This window comes from Cibotium barometz, chromosome 34, assembly GCF_041138505.1.
Source record: "Cibotium barometz isolate CiBa-2024 chromosome 34, ASM4113850v1, whole genome shotgun sequence".
In the NCBI taxonomy this organism is placed as follows: domain Eukaryota; kingdom Viridiplantae; phylum Streptophyta; class Polypodiopsida; order Cyatheales; family Cibotiaceae; genus Cibotium; species Cibotium barometz.
The window spans coordinates 27,422,475-27,442,321 of NC_141079.1; the positions used below are offsets into that span (position 1 = coordinate 27,422,475).

Here is a 19,847-nt window from a genome sequence, read left to right on the forward strand (position 1 = left end):
CTGCTTGCGTTTGAGAGTAAAATTGTACCTCTTCCTTGAAGTTGATAGCTTGCTCTGCGGCTGCTGCTCTGATAGCACTTGTTGACATTCATTGTACCCATCCCAGATGCTTCATAAGCTGTTGAGCACTCTTATTACTCTTGTTTGCGGGAGGTTCTTGTGGCATTTTTCCTTTTTAGGCAATGGTTCTTGTGGCTCCCCGATTGTGATTTTGCACTCCTATGAGTAGTGGATTCTCGTGTCTTCTACCTTTTTTAAGACTGTAGGTGCTTGTATCCATCCCACCGAGCTTTTGTATCCTCAACCTGCTATGCTGGTTCAAAGAGTGGTTTCATGTAGAGGATCTATGGGGACATCTCCAATTATATCCCTTCATTGGAAGAAGTAATGGGCACGTGATCCTGGGAAGTGGGAGTCCTCCATGTGGTTAGGCTATTTTTTCTTTACTCCTCGTGTGAAAATTTTGGAAGTCGATGGGTAGGAGTTAACAGGCAACTTGGTCCACCATTGAACCATTCTTACCATGCTCTCCCACATTTCATTTTTGGAATTATCAATTGTGATCAATTCTTCTTCATTTGGTTGGAATGGTGTACATGCTTCTAATCCCTTATTCTCCCATATGGTGGCACAAGACAATTTTAATTTGGGTTTTTGTTTGTGTCCCTCCATGTAGTACTTGCATTGCAGTCTCTTTGTTTGCTAGAAACACTTTTTTTTTTCTATTAACATCATTAGTTTCATATGAAAGTTTTGTAGTTTCTCGGATAGTGGATGTTCTTGCATTTCGAGTTGACTTGAGTCTCTTAGGTGAGGCTTTTTTGATTTTCCTATCCTTATTTGAGCTTGTTTGACATCCACCTTTTGATTTCCCTTGGTTTTTAAGGTTCTAGATCCCTTTTCTATGGTTGATCTTTTGGTTGGTTCAAGGCGTGTTTGTCTTTGTTTTGTTTTTGTTTTGATCTTTGGGATTTATCCTTCAACTTTGGATCCTCATTGGTCTGATGTGACAACATTTTCCTCGACCCATTTTGACGTTTCAATGTTGGTAGATTTTTTTTTTTGGTTCACACCTTGTCTTGTAGCCATGTTAGCACATTCAATGGTACAGTCATTAACCATCCATTATGCACACTAACAACGTTAGTGGGTGGTGCTGATGTTGTTGTGTCTGGTTTTGTAGTGTTTAGGTTTGGACTATATTTGAACAAGTGGTGTAATACACATTGCTCACATAAGGGTTGTTATTCACACATTTTGGAGAAACAAAGAGACATATTTACAATCTACAAACTTTCAAGCAATAAGTCTATAGAAGCTTTCTTGAATTGAAGAACCCTAGTGTGTGTGTTTTTAAAACACAAAGTAGAAGGTGTTTTGATTTTGCAATATAGATATATCAATCCCCATGCATAAGATGCCCCCAGTAGGATTGCCAAAAGTGTCACTTTGCAGTCCAAATCCATTACTTCAATGGTTCTTGACCACCTAGTTGGCATCATCTAGCTAAGCTATCCATTTGTGCTGCCCAATGCCAAAAGCGGGCAAAGAATGCATGGCTACAACAGTGCATGAGTGAAAGCTCACAACATTAAGGTGCATTACACACGATGTAGACAATCACACTCTAGACACCACATAGATAGACTTCAATACATAGATGATTTGAATGTATTTAGTAAAGACACAACCCATAGCTTACAAGACTCGTCTTCTTAACAAAATGGCTATATGCCACATCTCAGCACAGTATTCCCTTCTCTTTATGTTGAACTCCGATGACAAGCTCAGAGAATTGGTTGCATGTTCTAGCCATCTTTGTCAAACATGATTTGGCAAATTGGATTGATTAGAAAAAACATATCTATATATTTGAAGCTCAGTAGATCTAATTAAGCTTGCTAGTGATGAAACATCTAGAAATAAAAGTTATTCTTCTTGTGAGAACTTGCTTGTCTACAAAACCAACATTCATGGGATCCCAAAGGTTGACACAACCAAACCAACTTGTCTTGAGCTAAAATTTCCTCTAAGGGACCACATAGTAGCGTGGACACTCTAATTGACACTAGAGCTAATCATAATCTTTTGTCATGGAAAACATGGTGGTCAACCCCCCTCTTTAAGTCCTGTGATGGCCACCCACCATCATAGGACTTAAAGCATGGCCACTCTAATTGACACTAGAGCTAATCATAATCTTTTGTAATGGAAAACATGGAGGTCAACCCCCCTCTTTAAGTCTTGTGATGGCCACCATCAGTTCATCCAGAATTGTCAAACCATGACTGTGGGTAGATTTGAAACAAAACTCTATATTCAAACTAAACCATGGTTTTTAAGTTTTTGTCACCCATATAAATAATATATATTTCTTGGTTGCGAATGGCCACTAATTGTTCCATCAATTGGAAGAAAAGAATAACAACCCTTTGAGCTCCTACATAGAGCTATCTAAATGCCTTTGTATGAGGACATTCGAAGCTTCATTAGATCCATGGACTCATCATCAAAAGTATCCTCCACCTCCACATAGAGGTACACTTTTCCTCTAAAGAACCACCTAGCCTATCAAGTTAAATACCCCTAGAGACCAATCGAATCCAACACCTCACTGATGCAGATAAAGGAAGAGGACCCAAAGGGTTCTAGAAAAGCAAGTCACACACTATGGTCACACCACTCTAAATATGGGTACCCAAGACTGTCATAACTACCCAAGGAGTGTAAAACCAATTACAAGCACTGATGCATAAACCCTTATCCCAACCATGCTAACCACAAGGGCTCATAGCCTCTCATCAATAAGGCCCAACAAAGCCAAAATCCTAAAAAGAACAAGAGCCCCTTTGGATTTCTAAGAACCTTCTCAAAGCTTGAGCACTTTCATGAATATGGGTTCCCAAGCATAAGTAGTACACTTCACTTCCCAAGGATCATATAGCACATGTAGTACCACCAAACAAGCCACAATGGGAATGGCAAGTGAAAGCATAAGCTTTGGCTACACCAACTACAACGATCATATCTTCAATTAGCCAAGGAACTCTATCGATGTGCAAAAAGATACCAAATCCATAAAATCCCTCATAGAATATGACAATTTGAGCCCTCTCTTGGGTTAGCTGACAAGCAACCTAAACCCTCCACTTTGGAGATAGTTATCCATATCCATGCAACTCCATAGCATTAATTGTCTAGTTCGAAGGCCATAGCAATTCCTACTCAACCTACCAAGGTAGCCATCATAGACTCCAAGGTGTCATCATGGTAGAGCCATCATGGTAGCTGTGTGAGGGGTGTGCCACTATTACTCACTAAGCTTGTAACTTAGAAACGCTCCAACTATACATAATGTGTAAATCTTCAACCCAAGGGTACATAGTGTAAACCGAGAGCTACTAAACCATTAACAAATAATAATAGAAATAAATAATAATAATAGAAATAAAACGTTTAAAAAAATATCAAAGAAAGTAGATTTGTGTTGGTGATTGTTATGAATGTTAAAGAAAGTAGATTTGTGTTGGTGATTATTGTAAATGTCAAAGAAAGCATATCTGCATAAACCTAAGTCAAAATTCAAAGAAAGCAGTTGAGAAGGAGGAAGCTCTTAGAGTCTCTTTTTCCAAATAACAAAGAAAGCAGTTTGCATTAGGTTCCCCTATCTCAAATGTCCAAAAAAAAACTACATGAAGGAACAGGATTGCTAAAGGTAGTCATAAATGTATGATCATATTATATTTACAGGAGAGCTAAAGGTAGTCATAAATGTGCGAGCATGTCATATTTATAGGAGAGCTAAAGGAAGTCATAAATGTGCGAGCATATTATATTTACAGGAGAGCTAAAGATAGTTATATACTCTTCACAAATCACTCCACCTCTCCTATGATTCTCCGCACTCCTAGATTAGGGAATGTGGCTTGATTCTAGAAAACCTTTCCACCCAGGATGTCATCACCTCATTAAACCCTAAAACCGAAGACACACTAAGGGTGTAAAAGATACCACTAAGGTTTATGTGCACACACCCAACCAACGGATGTGACATCATATTTCTCAATGGTTGGCACTTACCTTGTGTACAATCTCTCATGATGCTTATGCGGGAAGTAAGGGTGCCAACACATTGAGATTGAAGATCAAGGTGAGGTTTAAGTCCATTTGGTCCATCATGTGGGATGCATCCATAACATTTCTTATATTTGCTAACACTAGTTTGGTAGCTCAGTAGGACATAAATATGTCTTTTTAGGGGGTTGCTAAAAAAATCATATCTTATGAATGGGAGTGGTAGTATTTCTCTTGTAAGGCATGTGTTCGTGAATGTGGAAAACCTTAGAAAATTATTAAAGTGATAAAGTAACCTTAATATAATTGATAAATCACCATAAGAAGAGGTATATCTAGCACTGTACAAATTTACAAAGTAGGTTTCTACATGTAAGAAAAAAATGATCTCAACTCATTATAAATTTCTCCTAAACCTTACATAGTATTTAAGAAACGAGATATATATTTTTCATGACAAAAAAATTATTGTATTAATAATAAATTCAATTAAACTTTCTTCTTAGAATCTCTTTTTCGTTGTTGAGTCTTTGACACCCAAAATACGACAATAGTGTGAACTTATATGGTGATTTACTTTAGTTATACTAATAAATCAATGTCTCGAGTAAAGTAATCGGTCAAGAATACATATCTAAATATTTCAATTTAGTTAGAAAACAAGTTGACGGTCTCAACTTTCAAAACTGCATTGATAACAATACAACGGATATGAACCCTTGCTTATATTTGAATCATCTCATGAGAAGCTTATGAAAATAGTGTTGATTATTATATAAAATGATTAGATATTCCACTTAAAGCCATATGAGATGTAAAAAAATGTGTGAAGTAGTCTCTTATTCTATAGTAATGAAAATGGTTTAAACTTAATAAACTTTTATCTGAAACAAAGTGCCTAAAAGGATAGGTGTATATGTGATTTGGCTCTCACAAAATGCACCAGCAGAGCATAACATTGTACAAAACATGTGTGCAAGATCTGGTCCTAGTCTATGATTGTTTGATTAGCTATAAAAATCCTCAAAGTTATTTTTTTGAGACAATTAAATACCTTAGAATTTTTATTAAGACCTAAATTTTGGAGTTCTAATTGATTTTTGAGCCTAAGATGGATTGTATTACACCATATATATGTTTGTGAAGCAATATACATCTAAAAACTTTGAAAAGCAATGAGAAATTAGCTAATTAAAGCATTTGATCCAAATATAGTCCAAATAGCTAATTAAAGCATTTGATCCAAATATAGTCCAAATAGCTCTGCATTACAACTATAATTTGGTCTATGAATTCTTATGAAATTGAAAAGCCTAGAGGTAACCAATGTGACCCAAAGAAGTCCCAAATTTCCTTCACTATGTACTTGATGATATGAAAAAAGGAAATCTTTGATTTTCACTATCTATGTATTCCAAATAATTCCATAAAGTTGGTCTCACTAATGAGAGGACATAAATATGTCCATGGACACTTTTCTATCCTATTACCAAACTAGTGTTAAAAAAATACTAAAAAATTCTCTAGATACGCCTAGATAACGTTCTTTTGGAGAGTCACCCAAAAACTTTGCATATGGATGTGACTAGACTTTTTTGTTATATTTCATGCACATGTGTTGTATTAGGTCCACATAGATCATATAAGAAAATTAATAGGTAGACTCACCCCCTCCCCCCCCTCCCAAACCATAGGCTTGCTAGTTCAAACAACCCTCGAGCTTCATAGAGACAGATGCGTGCACCACCATAGCATGAGGCCTTTACATCTCAAGATCACCTCATAGATGAGCATTCCATACCATAGGCTGGCTAGTTGAAACCACCCTTGAGCTTTAGAGAGACAGATGCGTGCACCACTGTAGCATGAGGCCTTTACATCTCAAGATCACCTCATAGATGAACCACTACCATGAGCATTCCATACCATTTGTGATACCAACCCACAAAGCTCAAGGGCTAGATCCACACAAAGCTCAAGGGCTAGATCCACACAAAGTTGGCTCAGCATATTGAAATATGAGCTCATCCCTTCTTGCTTAGATACGACTTAGGTGCTACTTTTGTACATACACATATTGGGGTAAGTGTCTAGCTTCAATAGCCTACTACTTATTTATGTGACACTTCATTTGCCCATAGAGCATCTACCATGCCTATGCGTAGGGATGCAATATACTTTTTCTCTTAAGAGCATACCTCCATAGAGAAAAAACCACTTGGATAGGTCCCTCTGGATATATGCATAATTCTTTCAAGATTTCAAGTCCTTTGTGACCTTCTCTAAGTGATGCCTTACGCAGCCGAGGGAGTTCGCTATGCTAGGGATGCAACATACTTTTTCTCTTAAGAGGGTACCTCCATACACACAATTCTTTCAAGATTTCAAGTCCTTAGTTGACCTTCTCTAAGTGATGCCTTCAGCCTAGGAAGTTCGTGACCTTAACCAAATCGTTTCAAACTTGACCTCCTCCTTAGTTGAGCTTTTGTAAGTGATGCCTTAGCCCAGGGAGTTCGTGAGTTGAGATAAAAACCTTAACCAAATCATTTCAAACCTGATCGCGTGACCATCCCTTTGTACTTCTTTGGCTTACTTCAAATTATGCCATTGGATCACACATGCAAAACCTTATGCAGAGAACAACCCTTTTAGGAGCTTTACACACATGACCCTCGTGGTGGTCGTCTTGTTGACCGCCCGGCTCAAACAAACTCGTGTGAATCCAACCTTTGAATCATATAAAGCCGTGTCCGAGTGTTGTGAAAAGGTAGTTGAAAGAGAGAGGGCATGCCGGCAGGCTTCCCTCTCTTTCCCCTCGCTCTCACACACACACACACACAAACATACACGTAAATGTCGCCCTCCATAGAGCTTTTCCCTCTAGGCTTGCCGCTGCTCTTGCCTCCTGATCCTCCACTGTACCCTCAAAAACCCTAATCTTGACAGGGGCATCAATTGCATTGAAAACCCTTATTTCTGTGCCCTGTTTCAATAGCATCAGTTGCCCCCCCCTCCCCCCCAGTTCTCAATTTAAACCCTAAATTTGCAAAGAAACCCTAGAATCCTAAAAGGGCGTCAGTTGCAGAGAAAACCCTCACAGAAACCTGGATTCATGTGCCCAATGTTAACCCTAAAAGGGCCGCCGTTGCAGAGAACACCTAATTTATGTGCCCATAAGCGCATCATTTGCGAAGGAAGCGCTAAAAGAAACCTTTCTGAGCCAGGTTAAACCCGCCAGGAGCGCAGAAAAAACTCTAACTGTGAAGCCAAATTGGGCAGACAGAAAAATGTCGCCGCCTCGCCCCACCCTCCTGGACAACAACATAGAAAATCCTAACGAAATGGCATCATTAGGGTGGGAGGGGGCCAAGTTCCCCCTCTCCAAACTTGACCTAACGAAGCTTGCACGCGACTACAACAAGAAAACCAGGCGCACCTCATCCTCAACGAAAAACTCGGGCATTGCTGCAAAAACGTCGGCACGGCGTCTGCAGAATGTGCCAGGCTCTGCCAGGGCCTCTCCAAGGAGACAGAAGGTGGTGGCTCCCAGCCCTAGATCCAATGGGCTCGATTCTCTGCGAATGTCTGGCAATGTACGGCTGGTCAGCAAGACAGACGGTGGATGGAGCTGGCTGTCAGTTAAGTTCAGAGAGATAAGAGCCAACAAGTCCGTGAAGCCTCGGAAAGGTGAGCTTCCGCCAGAGCTAGTTAAGGCCATCTGGGGATCCCACAACCTCAGACATTGCCAGCTTCCCCTTGATTCCCTTAAAGGCTTTGGCAGAAGGAAGGTCTCCATTGATCCAGAGCTGGAGATTAAGAAGGTAATCATAGTGGTTTGTCAGAACAAATTATTTAGCATTCTAAGCCGTTGAACATCACAATGTGCTTTCCTTTGAAGTGGCATGTCTAATTGCGGTAATCATATAAATTAATGGTTATAGCATGTAGTGTGAAGCGCGTTTTTAATTTTCTGCTGGTTTAAAAGCAAGTGGCGAACCCCAGTGCCAGATGAAGTGCTACACCATCCACAAGATTTCTGCACGTGGGCTAAACTCCATGCAGCCAGCATGGCGGCACCCCTCACCTGTCATGAGATGTGTACCTCCAACACCCCTAGCAAGGGGAGCATCCCAGGAGCAGAACCTAGCTATGATATGGCTAGATGCATAAACGGAAGTCTTCTGATTAAGGCAGCTAATTATGTTGGTGTAATGAAGAGATGAGATGAGAGAGGAATACAAAGTACACTTGATTGGATCCCAATTAACCCACTAAAGGGTTCCCACTTTGTGGTGTATTTGCTTATATTTCTGGATATGTAATACAATTGCTGTAACCAAGAATGATCCTTGTAGTGTGAAAAACTGTCCTCTTTGGGCTGGTTTCCAGGCTGAACAGGAGGTGGAAGTTGCTCACTGGTTCTATGCTCAAGTGGGCTGCCTGCTGAGCTGGGGAAGATCTTGGAAACTTGGGCGTTGAATCCTTGCAGGTTTGGCCACTCCTCCTGGTGATTTCTGCTCCTGTTGATGGATGTAGATGCTTGTACTTGAATATTTGAGAGATGAAGGAGGGCAAGGGGCCTTTATATTGGGCAGAATATGCCCACTTCTCTGGGTTGGCCTGCTTGACCACCCTATGACCACCTCATGACTTAAAAATAGGCTGCCTTACCCCTTCTCTACTGTCTGACCAGCACCTGAACTACTTGACTTGCACTCGACCTGCCCACGCTGCTGTATGGCTTGTCCATGGTGTTGTATGGGGCCTGTCCATGCTGCCCTGCCTGTCCTGATGCAAATACATCTGCTTGGAAAGGTGTATGTGCAACCTGGCTTCCTTCTTTGGGCCGTCCAATGTCCTGTGGGTCTTGTAACTTGATCACATCAGTGTCAGGTACCTGGCACTTGGTAGGAAAAAGCAAAAAGTCAAACTGAGTTGACTACGAGCCAAGGGCACCATTGGAAAGAGGAGGCTGAGCCGGATCAAAAAGCTAAAAGCCGCTTTTTCAAAAAGCAGCTCCAGGGCCAAAAAGCAAGGCCCAGAAGCTAGAATAGCATAAATCAAGAACTTTGGGCCATATTTGAGTCAAAAGCAAAGCAAAAGCAAAGTTGGGCCGCTTTTGGCAAAAAGCAGTGCCTCCTTCAAGTATAAAAGAAGCAAGAGCCTTCCAGTGTTGATCATCTACAAGGTGTGGAGATTTTCGAGATTGTGGAAATCCTCAAGGGCTTCTTCATCCTCATCACTCTCTCTCCTCCCGTCGGTTGATTGTGCTGACCTGCCTTGTGCCGCCACTCCACCAGATCGCCGCCCTGTAGCACCTCTGCTCCGCTTGTGTGCGCCGCTTCAGCGTTGTGCTGCCCTGCTTGTACTGTGCTGTCAGAGCTTGCTGGGCCAGCCATTGCCTTCTGTGCCGCCTTGTCACCGCCTGTGACACCTGTTTCAACCAGCAGCGCCACATCAAACACCAGCACCGCCAATGCCACCACCGCCGGCGCAACCGCCGTCTGCCGCCTCTGCACAGAGCTACCCAACCACCAAGAGCTGTCCTCTCTTAACTTTTCATCCAAAGATTTGTTGTTTGGGTACAAAATTCCATCAATAGGGATAAAGCACCATCCTAGTGTCGGTATCTATCGAAGAGATTTCTTGAAGATCTACTATAAATTGGGTGTTGAGTACTCTTGATCATATTTGAGATTTGGAGATTTGACTCATCAACATACACCTCCTCCTGCAAGTCACCATTCAGGAACGTAGATTTCACATCCATCTGATACACAGGCCACGACTAAGAAGAGGCAAGGGCAAGAACTATCCGAATCGTGGTCATCCTAGTTGTTGGTGCAAAAGTGTCCTCATAGTTGATGCCAAGCCGCTGAGCATAGACCTTAGCCACAAGTCTGGCCTTGTGCTTGTCCACTGACCCATCAAACGTATACTTGGTCGTCTTGTAGACCCACTTGACACCAATGACCGACTGTTTTGATGGCCTTGGAATCAACTCCCAAGTTTTATTCTTCTCTATGGTTTCAAGTTCCACTTGCATGGCTTTCTGCCAAGTCTTCTGGGAAAGAGCTTCCTTGACTGAAGTAGGCTCTTTGTCCCGAATGATATGAGACATCAATGCATAGTTCACCTGTAAAGGCTCCTTTGATTGACTTTCATCACAAACTCTATGCGATCTTCGTCAAGGTCCATCCTTTGTGGTCCACTCGGAGGGATACTCTGTAACACCCGACTCCCGAACGGTGTCCAACAACCACTTTGGTACTCAAACAGAACGCGGGGCATCTTGCTGTTGCTGTGGCTCATCTCCAACCTCGGGCTCAACCTCTACAATTGATTGAGGCTGGCTAGCTGGAACAATAGCTTGGGAATTATCCTCATACTCATGGAGCGGTTTTTATAGGGCGGAGGTTCTAAGGCTTTGAATGGCCAGTGGTCGAAAGGCCGCAACAAAAACAACAAGGGCAAAGGGAAGTCTTCACCGGCGAAGTCTTCTGAGAAGAAGCCCGACTCAAAGCGTGATGCTTTGAAGGCCGAGCAGACCTGTAACTATTGTGGCTAGAAGGGTCACTATTGGAGGAAATGTCCTCAACGGAGCACTAAGAAAGGAGCTGATTCTTCAGCTGCTGCAGCAGCCGCACAGCTTCCAACTTTTGTGCACTTGGAGAGTATGGACACCGAAGCTTCATCTTCTTCAAGTAGGGAGGCGGTTGGTCTCACCGTTGGGAATACTCGGGAGTGGATTCTAGACAGTGGTGCTTCAGGATCTTCGAAGGCAAACATGTCACATCTTTATTGGTGACAAATCCACTATCCCGATTCACAGTGAGGGCAGGTTGGAGATCATTTTTGAAGGCAGAGGGGGGAAGCATTCCTCCAAGGTTCTTTAGGTCCCATCTCTTGTCAGTGCATGAGGTTTGCAAGACTGGCATGCGGGTGGAGTTTGATGAGCATTTTGTTGCTATCCGGAACAAAGCAACATGCCAGGTTGTTTGGGAAGGCGCAGTGGAGAATGGGATTTATAGACTCTCAGCATCAAGCGGGAGCTAGCTAATACAGGGTCGCCTTCAGAGAATAGAGTGGTTGAGCGAAAGAACAGGACTGTGGTGGAGATAGCGAGGATGATGTTGGAGCATCATGATCTTCCTCGTCCACTTTGGGGAGAGGCTGTGGCTACGGCTGTCCATAACCTCAACCGATCTCCAACGACTTCAGTACCTAAGATGACTCCATTTGACGCTTATTTTGGCAAGAAACCAAATGTCTCCCATTCCATGTTTTTGGGAGTGTGCCTATATTCACATACCAAAGAAGCAAAGGGGGAAGCTTGACTCAAAGTCCCAAAAGCTTGTTTTTGTGGGATATAACTCTCTTCCAAAGGCTACAGAGGTTATATGACTTAGAGCGGAATGAGGTTGTTGTCAGCAGAGATGTTGTCTTTGATGAGCATGTTCCAGCTTCCACTGTTGAGGAGCCACCACTTCTTGGAGAACCAAACAAACCAAAGAGATAAGGCAAGAGCACTCTTGTATTCACAACACATGAGAATGAGGATTTTAGGGTTACATTTGACTCTTATAGGTGACTTGGCCGTTCACACTTGGGCGCCCATACATGGCCGGCCGTCCCTAACCCTTATCCTACTGATATTCAAGGTGCGCCTCTCATCGGCGATCACCCAATCCCTTTATCCTTAACATATGGTGCCGACAAGCCCGGCCCATGACTCAGAATATTTAAATTAATGACGTAAAACATAGTACATCTCAATGTCCGTCATGGGTTAACAAACTGTATCTTTCATGCCTTGGTATTCGTTTCATAGAGTTTTACCAAGGTGTCCCATGCCTCTCTTTTCCAATAGCTCGTTCACTTGCTTCATAATCTCCTCTTGTGCTTGACTCACACGATAAGGGGTCTGTTAATGACATAATCTTCAAGTTGCTTACGAGATAGCTTCTTTTAGTAAAGTGGAGGTTTATCCTCATTCTCGTTCTTCTTTTCTTGTGGCTCGTTCCTTGATTGAGATCCTCCTTTGAACCTCTTCTTTTGGGATGGATCTCGATTCTCGTTCTTTGATTTGCCCACCATACAAGGCATATGTAGGGCTTCAGCTTGCAAGGCTTTGTCTTGTGCTTCTTCCAAAGTTTTAGGTCCCGCCATGTAAACTGCTTGCATAAGCTTTGGTTGCAATCCATTGAGAAACTTACGCATTTCCATCAGTGATGGGATGGGAGTATAAGAAGTAAATTTCAATGAGACAGCTGAAAAATTATTAAGGTATGTTGACTCACTCTCGCCGGCCATTTGCTTTACTTCATCCCATTCCTTTTGCACATCTGCCTCAAAGTTTGCGGGAAGGAACTTCTTGTTGAACATGGTTTTGAATTCGGTCCATGATGTAGTCTCGGTCCCATCTTGTACCACTTTTAGCCACCAATTCTGAAAGAGTGCACAGAGCGGAAGCAGAGTGGCACTAGAATGTGCTGAATAGAGAGTGCAAGAGAGAGAGAGATATGGAGCAAACTATGCTGAATATACTGAAGTAAAACAGTCCCAAGCAAGAGACACAGATAGTCTCATAAGTGAGGGAGCAAAATATGTACAAGACTGAATGAGAAATGAGAGGCCAGCCCCACCTATTTATAGGTGAGGAGGGCTGGTCGACTGGAGCTCAATAAACTGGCCGACTGGAGCAGAGGAGCTGGCCGACTGGTAAAATACCAAAAGGGCTGGGAAAAATCGCAGAAAAATATGGAAAAAAGGGGTGGCCAGCCCACAATCAAGGGCCATACAAATGGAACCAAAAGGACACTAGAAATGGGCAAAAACTGGGGATGAATGTGCTAGCACCCCCTCTCAGCACCAGATGTTGAACATAACTCCGAGAAGCCGAAGAAGTCGTCTTCTGTCAAAGACAAAAGAAAGCAGCAACAATAGGTACCAGGAAAGCTCCACAAGCAATCTCCACAGCTACAAAAGTAACAGAACAAGCTGCCAGGTACACTGTTCTTCTAGAAGAGAACAACCATGTAGGTTGCGTCGTGCTGCTCCAAATATCGGTGCCAAACCCAAATATAAACACAGCGTCACAGGAATCCCTAGAAGCATGTAGCTCCAAGAAGATAATGCCCTCAAAAGAAATAGAGTCCATCTGCTCCAACTCTATACCAAGAGTAGCCAAATGCTATATAATAGCACCCTCCTCGAAGGTCGGCATCGCCAGATGTAAGAACTCAACTGCCCCCTCTGAAAACTGATGTCGGGACTCCACAGGCCCAACCAAATCCAAATCCCAATCCTTCAATCCCTGGAAGTACCCCTGTGGCCTAGGCACGGTCATGGACACACTTGACCACAATCCAGAATCCTCACACAGAGTAAGAGGAAGACGAACATCCACTGTAGTGGTAACTGAAGTAGTAGTAGCCTCCTCAATAGCATCACACAACGTAGAAGTAGGCTCCTCCATAGAAGGTAAAGGGACGAGCAACACATCCTGGTCACTGGTTGACAAAGAAAGAATCGGAGCAATAGGAGAAAATTCCCCCTCAGAAGTTGTGAGCAAAGACAGCCCACTATCTTCCTCAAAAACATTACCAAAGATATCATCCTGGCACATTACCAAAGATATCATCCTGGCAAGGAGAAGTATGCACAGAAACTGAAGGCAAGGCAACAAGAGAAACAAACTCCTCAGATGCAGTGAGCAAATCTAGTCCACTATCCTTCACTAAAGGAACATCTCCAAAAGAAGTATCCATAAGATCACTAGCTGCATAGCACCCAGAAGCAGAAACCATCTGCCGATCATTGGCATCACCATACAGGTCACAAAGCAACTGCCACACATAGAAAGTAGAAGCATCATCAGGAGCATAGATGAAGTGTCGAAGAAACGAATCCTGACAATTCAGGAGAAGAAAGCCATAGATCTGTCCGTCAGTCTTCCTCCACCGACACACATCCTCCGCAGAGGTAAGGTCCGGCAAGCACCAATTCTTGTACGAGAGAAACTCCATCAAACCATACTCCCTGAGAATAGAAGTAACCTGCAACTTCCATGACTGAAAGTTACCACCATCCAACTTGTCTGCCTCATCAAGGAAATAACAAGAGAGTGGTACGGGAGCCAAATTTGAAGTTGTCATCATTGATCTAATCAAAAGGACCAACCCTCATAAGATAAAACTGTCCAAATCAGAAAATGCTGATATAGGGCCCTTCCTCCCACCAAAACGCAGTCCTAAGAGGTTGGACAGCACCCAAAAATCCACCTGTAGCAAAAAACACAGAAGCTTCTATCGACTGTACCTCCAACCTTGAGGTCACCAGAAGAGGAAAGCAAAAAATGCAAATTTGATATAGAGAGGAAAGGCAGCCACACAGGGCCTGGGAATATGCTGTAAGAGGGTGCAAGAGGAAAAGGCATCAACAAGGACAATAGCTTGGGCTCTCCTCAAGAAAAAACGCACAATCTCTGAAGAAGAAGTGTCCTCCACAGGTACCAAAAGTGCCACCAAAGCCTGAAACATCACAGATCCCCTCTGCAAAGGAGCAAGCCCACTGGAGAGGAAAACGCAACATAGAAGGCTGCTGTCTTGAAGAAAACAGGCCGCCTATGTCCCAAACTCCACGTGGAACAAAAAACACTGGTCAAACAGTACCAGAAGGCTGTGTTGATGAAGCCAAACTGAAGGGCGCAGCAACCAGCCGGTTCAGTCCAGAAAACACAGCAAAGGAAGCTGCAGATCTGAGAGAAAGGACGCAGAGGCAAAGTGACCAGGTTCAGTCCAGAAAACGCAGCAGCAAAGGGCTGCAAATCTGAGAGAAAACGCAGAGGGCTGAAAACAGGGCTGAATCTGGGGCAGCAAAGAGGTTGCTAAACCGGGAGCGATGATACCATGAAAGAGTGCACATAGCGGAAGCAGAGTGGCACTAGAATGTGCTGAATAGAGAGTGCAAGAGAGAGAGAGATATGGAGTAAACTATGCTGAATATACCGAAGCAAAACAGTCCCAAGCAAGAGACATAGATAGTCTCATAAGTGAGGGAGCAAAATATGTACAAGACTGAATGAGAAATGAGAGGCCAGCCCCACCTATTTATAGGTGAGGAGGGCTGGCCGACTGGAGCTCAATAAGCTGGCCGACTGGAGCAGAGGAGCTGGCCGACTGGTAAAATACCAAAAGGGCTGGGAAAAATCGCAGAAAAATATGGAAAAAAGGGGTGGCCAGCCCACAATCAAGGGCCATACAAATGGGACCAAAAGGACACCAGAAATGGGCAGAAACTGGGGATGAATGTGCTAACAAATTCAAGGCGGCATCTTTTAAATGCGTATGAACCATGCGGAGTTTGGAATTTTCGGAGAAGTCCTCTCCTCCAAAGGCGGAAACAAAAATGTTGGATGAAAGATAAGGCTTTTTGGGTGTCCCGCTTTCTATAAAAGGTATCGAACTTGACGCTTTTCTCTCTCGACTTGAAGTCCACTTTGCCAGTTGAAGGCTCCTTTGCCTTCTTCTCCCTTGCCAGGCCTGAGGAAGTTGCATCTGATAGAGCGGGTCTAGGGGCAACTTCTCTATGTCCTCCATGGGCAATAGATCGGGTAGTTTTGGATCCTTCTCCAATGGTAACCCCTTTGGCAGGTAGGTAAGCTTTGGTGGCCTCCACTCCTTCGGCCTCAGTGGTTTGGTCTTTGATAAAGTCTTCAAACATCTGAGCTCTTCTGTAATCTTGTTCCTTCTTGGCTGTCCAACCTAGGAACTCTTTATCTTGGAGAAACTGTGTGAACTTTTGAAAGTCTCGGTATTCTGGTGATGTCAGGGCCGTGGTCTCATGAGAAATAGATTGACAGCCTTGGTTCCCTCCTAGAAGTTCTGTGTTGGCCTCATAGTTGTTCCCTTCTTGAGGCCCTTGATCTCCCTTTGCTCTTGACATGGATCTGTCACCCCAAGAAAGATTTCTTCAAGAGAAATCCTTGCTCTGATACCACTGTAAGTTGGTTTCATGTGATTTGAGACCGGAGTATAGGCTTCTGGGATTGAGAGGTACTGGAAGAATGCCACAATGCAAAAGGTTTTCACATGCATGAATGCCCATTTTTGGGTTTTCGTTCATACATGCGCCCCAAACACAAAAAACAGAATGCTGTGCATAGGGAATGCAGGATGGGAAAAAAATGCAATGTAGTGGGTTTTCACATGAGCCGTGCCCTCATGGGGTTTTCACTGACTCATGTGCCCGATACAAAAATGATAAAAAATATGAAGGGAGAGGAAGATCCCCCTCTCAATGTGCGGAGGATGATGGTGGTGGACCGATCCCGATCCGATTGCGAAGACGCTCGAGAATGGGGCGGTTGAGGGACTTTGTAAGGATGTCTGCCGTGGAAATGTACTGGAGGCAGATGGTACCAAGCTCAACTTGTTCCCTAGTAAAGTGAAAATGGACACCCACATGCTTAGAAAAAATAGGGTTGCCAGCAAGGGCAATCGCACTTTGACTGTCGACGACGAAGATGGTAGAGGTGGTGTCGATGGGGATGCCCGTGTCGGAAAGAAGTTGACGAAGATATATAGCCTCAATGGTGGCGTCATAGAGGGCCCGGTATTCGGCTTCTGCTGAAGAATCTGCAAACGGCGTCCTGCTTTTTGCTAGACCAAGAAAAAGGGCAGATCCGAGGGAGAACAAATAATCACCATGAGAACGTCGGGAATTGAGATCACCAGCCTAGTCGGAGTCCGTGTAACCACGCAAGGTGATCCCATGGCTGTAGTGAAGTCCATACAAATAGGTACCTGCTAGATAGCGAACAACCCTCATTACTGAACTCCAATGTGGCCCCTTAGGAGCATTGAAATACTGACTTAAAATGGATGTGCAATAGGAGATATCAGGACGAGAATTTGTGAGCCAAATAAGTTTCCCAACCACTTGTCGGTAGGCTCGCTTTTCATGTGGAGGTGAGTCCACTTCCTTTGACAGTTTAACAGTAGGATGCAATGGAGTAGCCACTGGGATAGCACCATCAGGAAAGTAGGAAGTAATGAGTTGGAGACAGTACTTGTGTTGAGACACGAAAATACCATCAGGATGTTGGATCACCTCCATGCCAAGGAAATATGAGAGAAGACCGAGATCAGTCATCTCAAAAGTTTGTCCGAGTTGTGTCATGATATCAGCCACTTTGGCTTGATGTGAACTTGAAATAATGAGATCATCGACATACAGTATTAGGTAGCAAACCATCACCTGATCAGTGTAAATGTAGATATTGGGGTCACAGTGAGATGGTCGAAAACCTTGGCTGTGAAAAAAATTATCGATGCGATGATACCACGCCCGGGGTGCTTGCTTAAGCCCATAAAGAGCTTTATGTAAGCGAAAGACTTTGTCCTCAAGGCCGGGGAGCGGGAAACCCGGAGGCTGGTCAATGTAGACCTCCTCATTAAGAATGCCATTTAAAAAGGCACTCTTAACATCCATCTGATAGACTGGCCATTTGTGGTGGGTAGCCAGATTGAGTAAAAGACGGATTGTGGTCATTCGAGCAATGGGTGCAAAGGTCTCGTCGAAATCAATGCCTTCTTTTTGGTGAAAGCCTTGCACAACAAGCCGGGCTTTGTATTTGTCCAAGGTACCATCGGCTTTAAATTTGGTGTGGAAGATCCATTTGGTTCCAATGACCTTATGACGAGGGCGATCCACAAGGGACCACGTGCCATTATAGTCAATGCTTTCGAGTTCTAGTTCCATGGCCTGTTTCCAGGATGGAATTTTAATAGCATCTTTCCACGATGTTGGCTCATCATGTGCCACATAGTCTGCGGAAAAAACAGGCCTGTTTCCAGGATGGAATTTTAATAGCATCTTTCCACGATGTTGGCTCATCATGTGCCACATAGTCTGCGGAAAAAACAGAGGCGAATGAGGCACGAGGAGCGAGTCTGGTGGATCAACGAGGACTGTCCAAAGGGATATCAAGGGGAAGCATGCCAAAATCACGCATGGTTTGTTGATACCAGCGAGGTAAAGGGTCCCTGGGTGGTTGTCGGGAGGAGGAAGCCTCCTCAAGAGGTGAAGTTGTAGGTGACTGATGGGGTTCATTTGGCACAGTTTCAGATTCTTGCTCAGTTGGTATGGGCAGCGGAAGGCGAAGTAAGTCTCGCTCATCAAAGACAACGTCTCGACGAACGAAAACTTTGTTTGATCGTGGATCAAAAACTTTGTAAGCCTTTGATTCAGAAGAGTAGCCCACAAAAGTGAGGAACTCACTCCTTGGCTCAAGCTTGCCCCTTGTATCATTCAGAGTGTGAGTATATGCTCGACACCCAAAGACATGGAAATGGGAAACGGTTGGCTTTTTGCCAAAAAATGCCTCAAACGCAATCCTGTGGGGGGAACAACAACCGTGGGGCAACGGTTCAGAAGGTACACCGCAGTGTTGACCGATTCTGATCAGAGGCGTTCAGGCAGCTCAGCTGCAAAAAGCATGGAGCATGCCATATCCATGACTATTCGGTTCTTGCACTCGTCCACTCCATTTTGTGAGAGAGAGTTGGTGGAGGTGAGTTGGCGTTGAATGCCCTGATCTTGTAAGAACTGAGAAAATTGATGGGAGATAAATTCACCACCATTGTCACTACGAGCTAGGAAATATACCCACATGTACCTTGAATAATCATCAACAATCAGCATGTAGTAAAGAGAACCATTCAAGGAAGGGGTTGGGGATTGGCCACTCAAGTCGAAATGAATCAACCTGAGAATTCGTGAAGCCTGATGAGTAGCATGTTGTGAGAATGGGGAGCGATGTTGCTTACCCATTTGACAGGGCTGACAGACATCCTTTGTCAGTTTGAGGCTGGGTATACCTTCAACTAACTTGTCTCGAGATAGCTCATAGAGTGTGGCATAGGGTAGATGACCATAGCGAAAGTGCCATAGTCGTTCAATGTCGGAGGGAGCTTGGGTCACATAGGCCCGAACCCGATGAAACTCTGAGCCAGCAGAAGATGGCTCAGTTAGAAAAGTAGACATCCGGTACAAACCATCCTTCTGAGCTTGACCTTTGGCAACAACAAGACCAGTAGTTTCATCAATTACCTCAACAACTCGTTTGTTGAAGTAAACACCACGATCGAGTTGGGTCAGCTGGGATACAGAAAGAAGGTTGAGACCTAAATTAGGGACAAGATAGACATTGTCCAAGGTAGCCTGGTTGGGGCCAGTGTTGGTGTCAAATAAGACAGTGCCAATGGATTTTATGGGCATCATTGTGTTGTTGCCACATCGAACTTCTCCCTTAACGGGACGTTGAGAGATGAAAATGTCAGCATTGCGTGCCATATGGTGAGTAGCTCCATTGTCAACTACCCAAGTGACAGGATGACCACAGGGAAGAGTTGGAAGGGCCTCAATGATGGGCACATAAGGATTGTCAAGTAACTGACAAATCTGAATGAGAGTAGAGGCTTTCCCCTATACAGATGGCCTCGTTTAGGCCTGTGTTTCTTCTTTTTTCTGGAGTAGTGGCTAGAATCAACCTTAAATGTGACCTGAGCAATATTGGCCAAGGGGCATGAGGTAGGGACATGAGGTGTAAGGGAAGACCAGTCAGACATCTCTTCAGGACTGCTGAAAGAAACTGACTGGGAAGGTGGGGCTTGAGCAACCTGACTATTGGCTCGACACTAGGAGGAACACGGCCAGGTAGAACCATTTCCTTGCTGCTGGGTCCTTGGAGGGGAGCTTGGTAGAGTAGG

The 19,847-nt window shown here is 43.9% G+C and overlaps 1 protein-coding gene across 2 annotated transcripts in view; it reads left to right on the forward strand.

Annotated features, from left to right (window-relative positions):
• Positions 1-6,844: 6,844 nt before the first annotated feature.
• Positions 6,845-19,847, forward strand: part of LOC147618857 (uncharacterized) — a 64,380-nt gene continuing 51,377 nt past the window's right edge. For both annotated transcript variants that reach the window (XM_086773935.1, XM_086773936.1), the window contains exon 1: positions 6,845-7,895. In XM_086773935.1, coding sequence (XP_086630061.1) covers positions 7,362-7,895 — 534 coding nt within the window. In that variant the 5' untranslated portion in view covers positions 6,845-7,361. The remainder of the gene's footprint in view (positions 7,896-19,847) is intronic.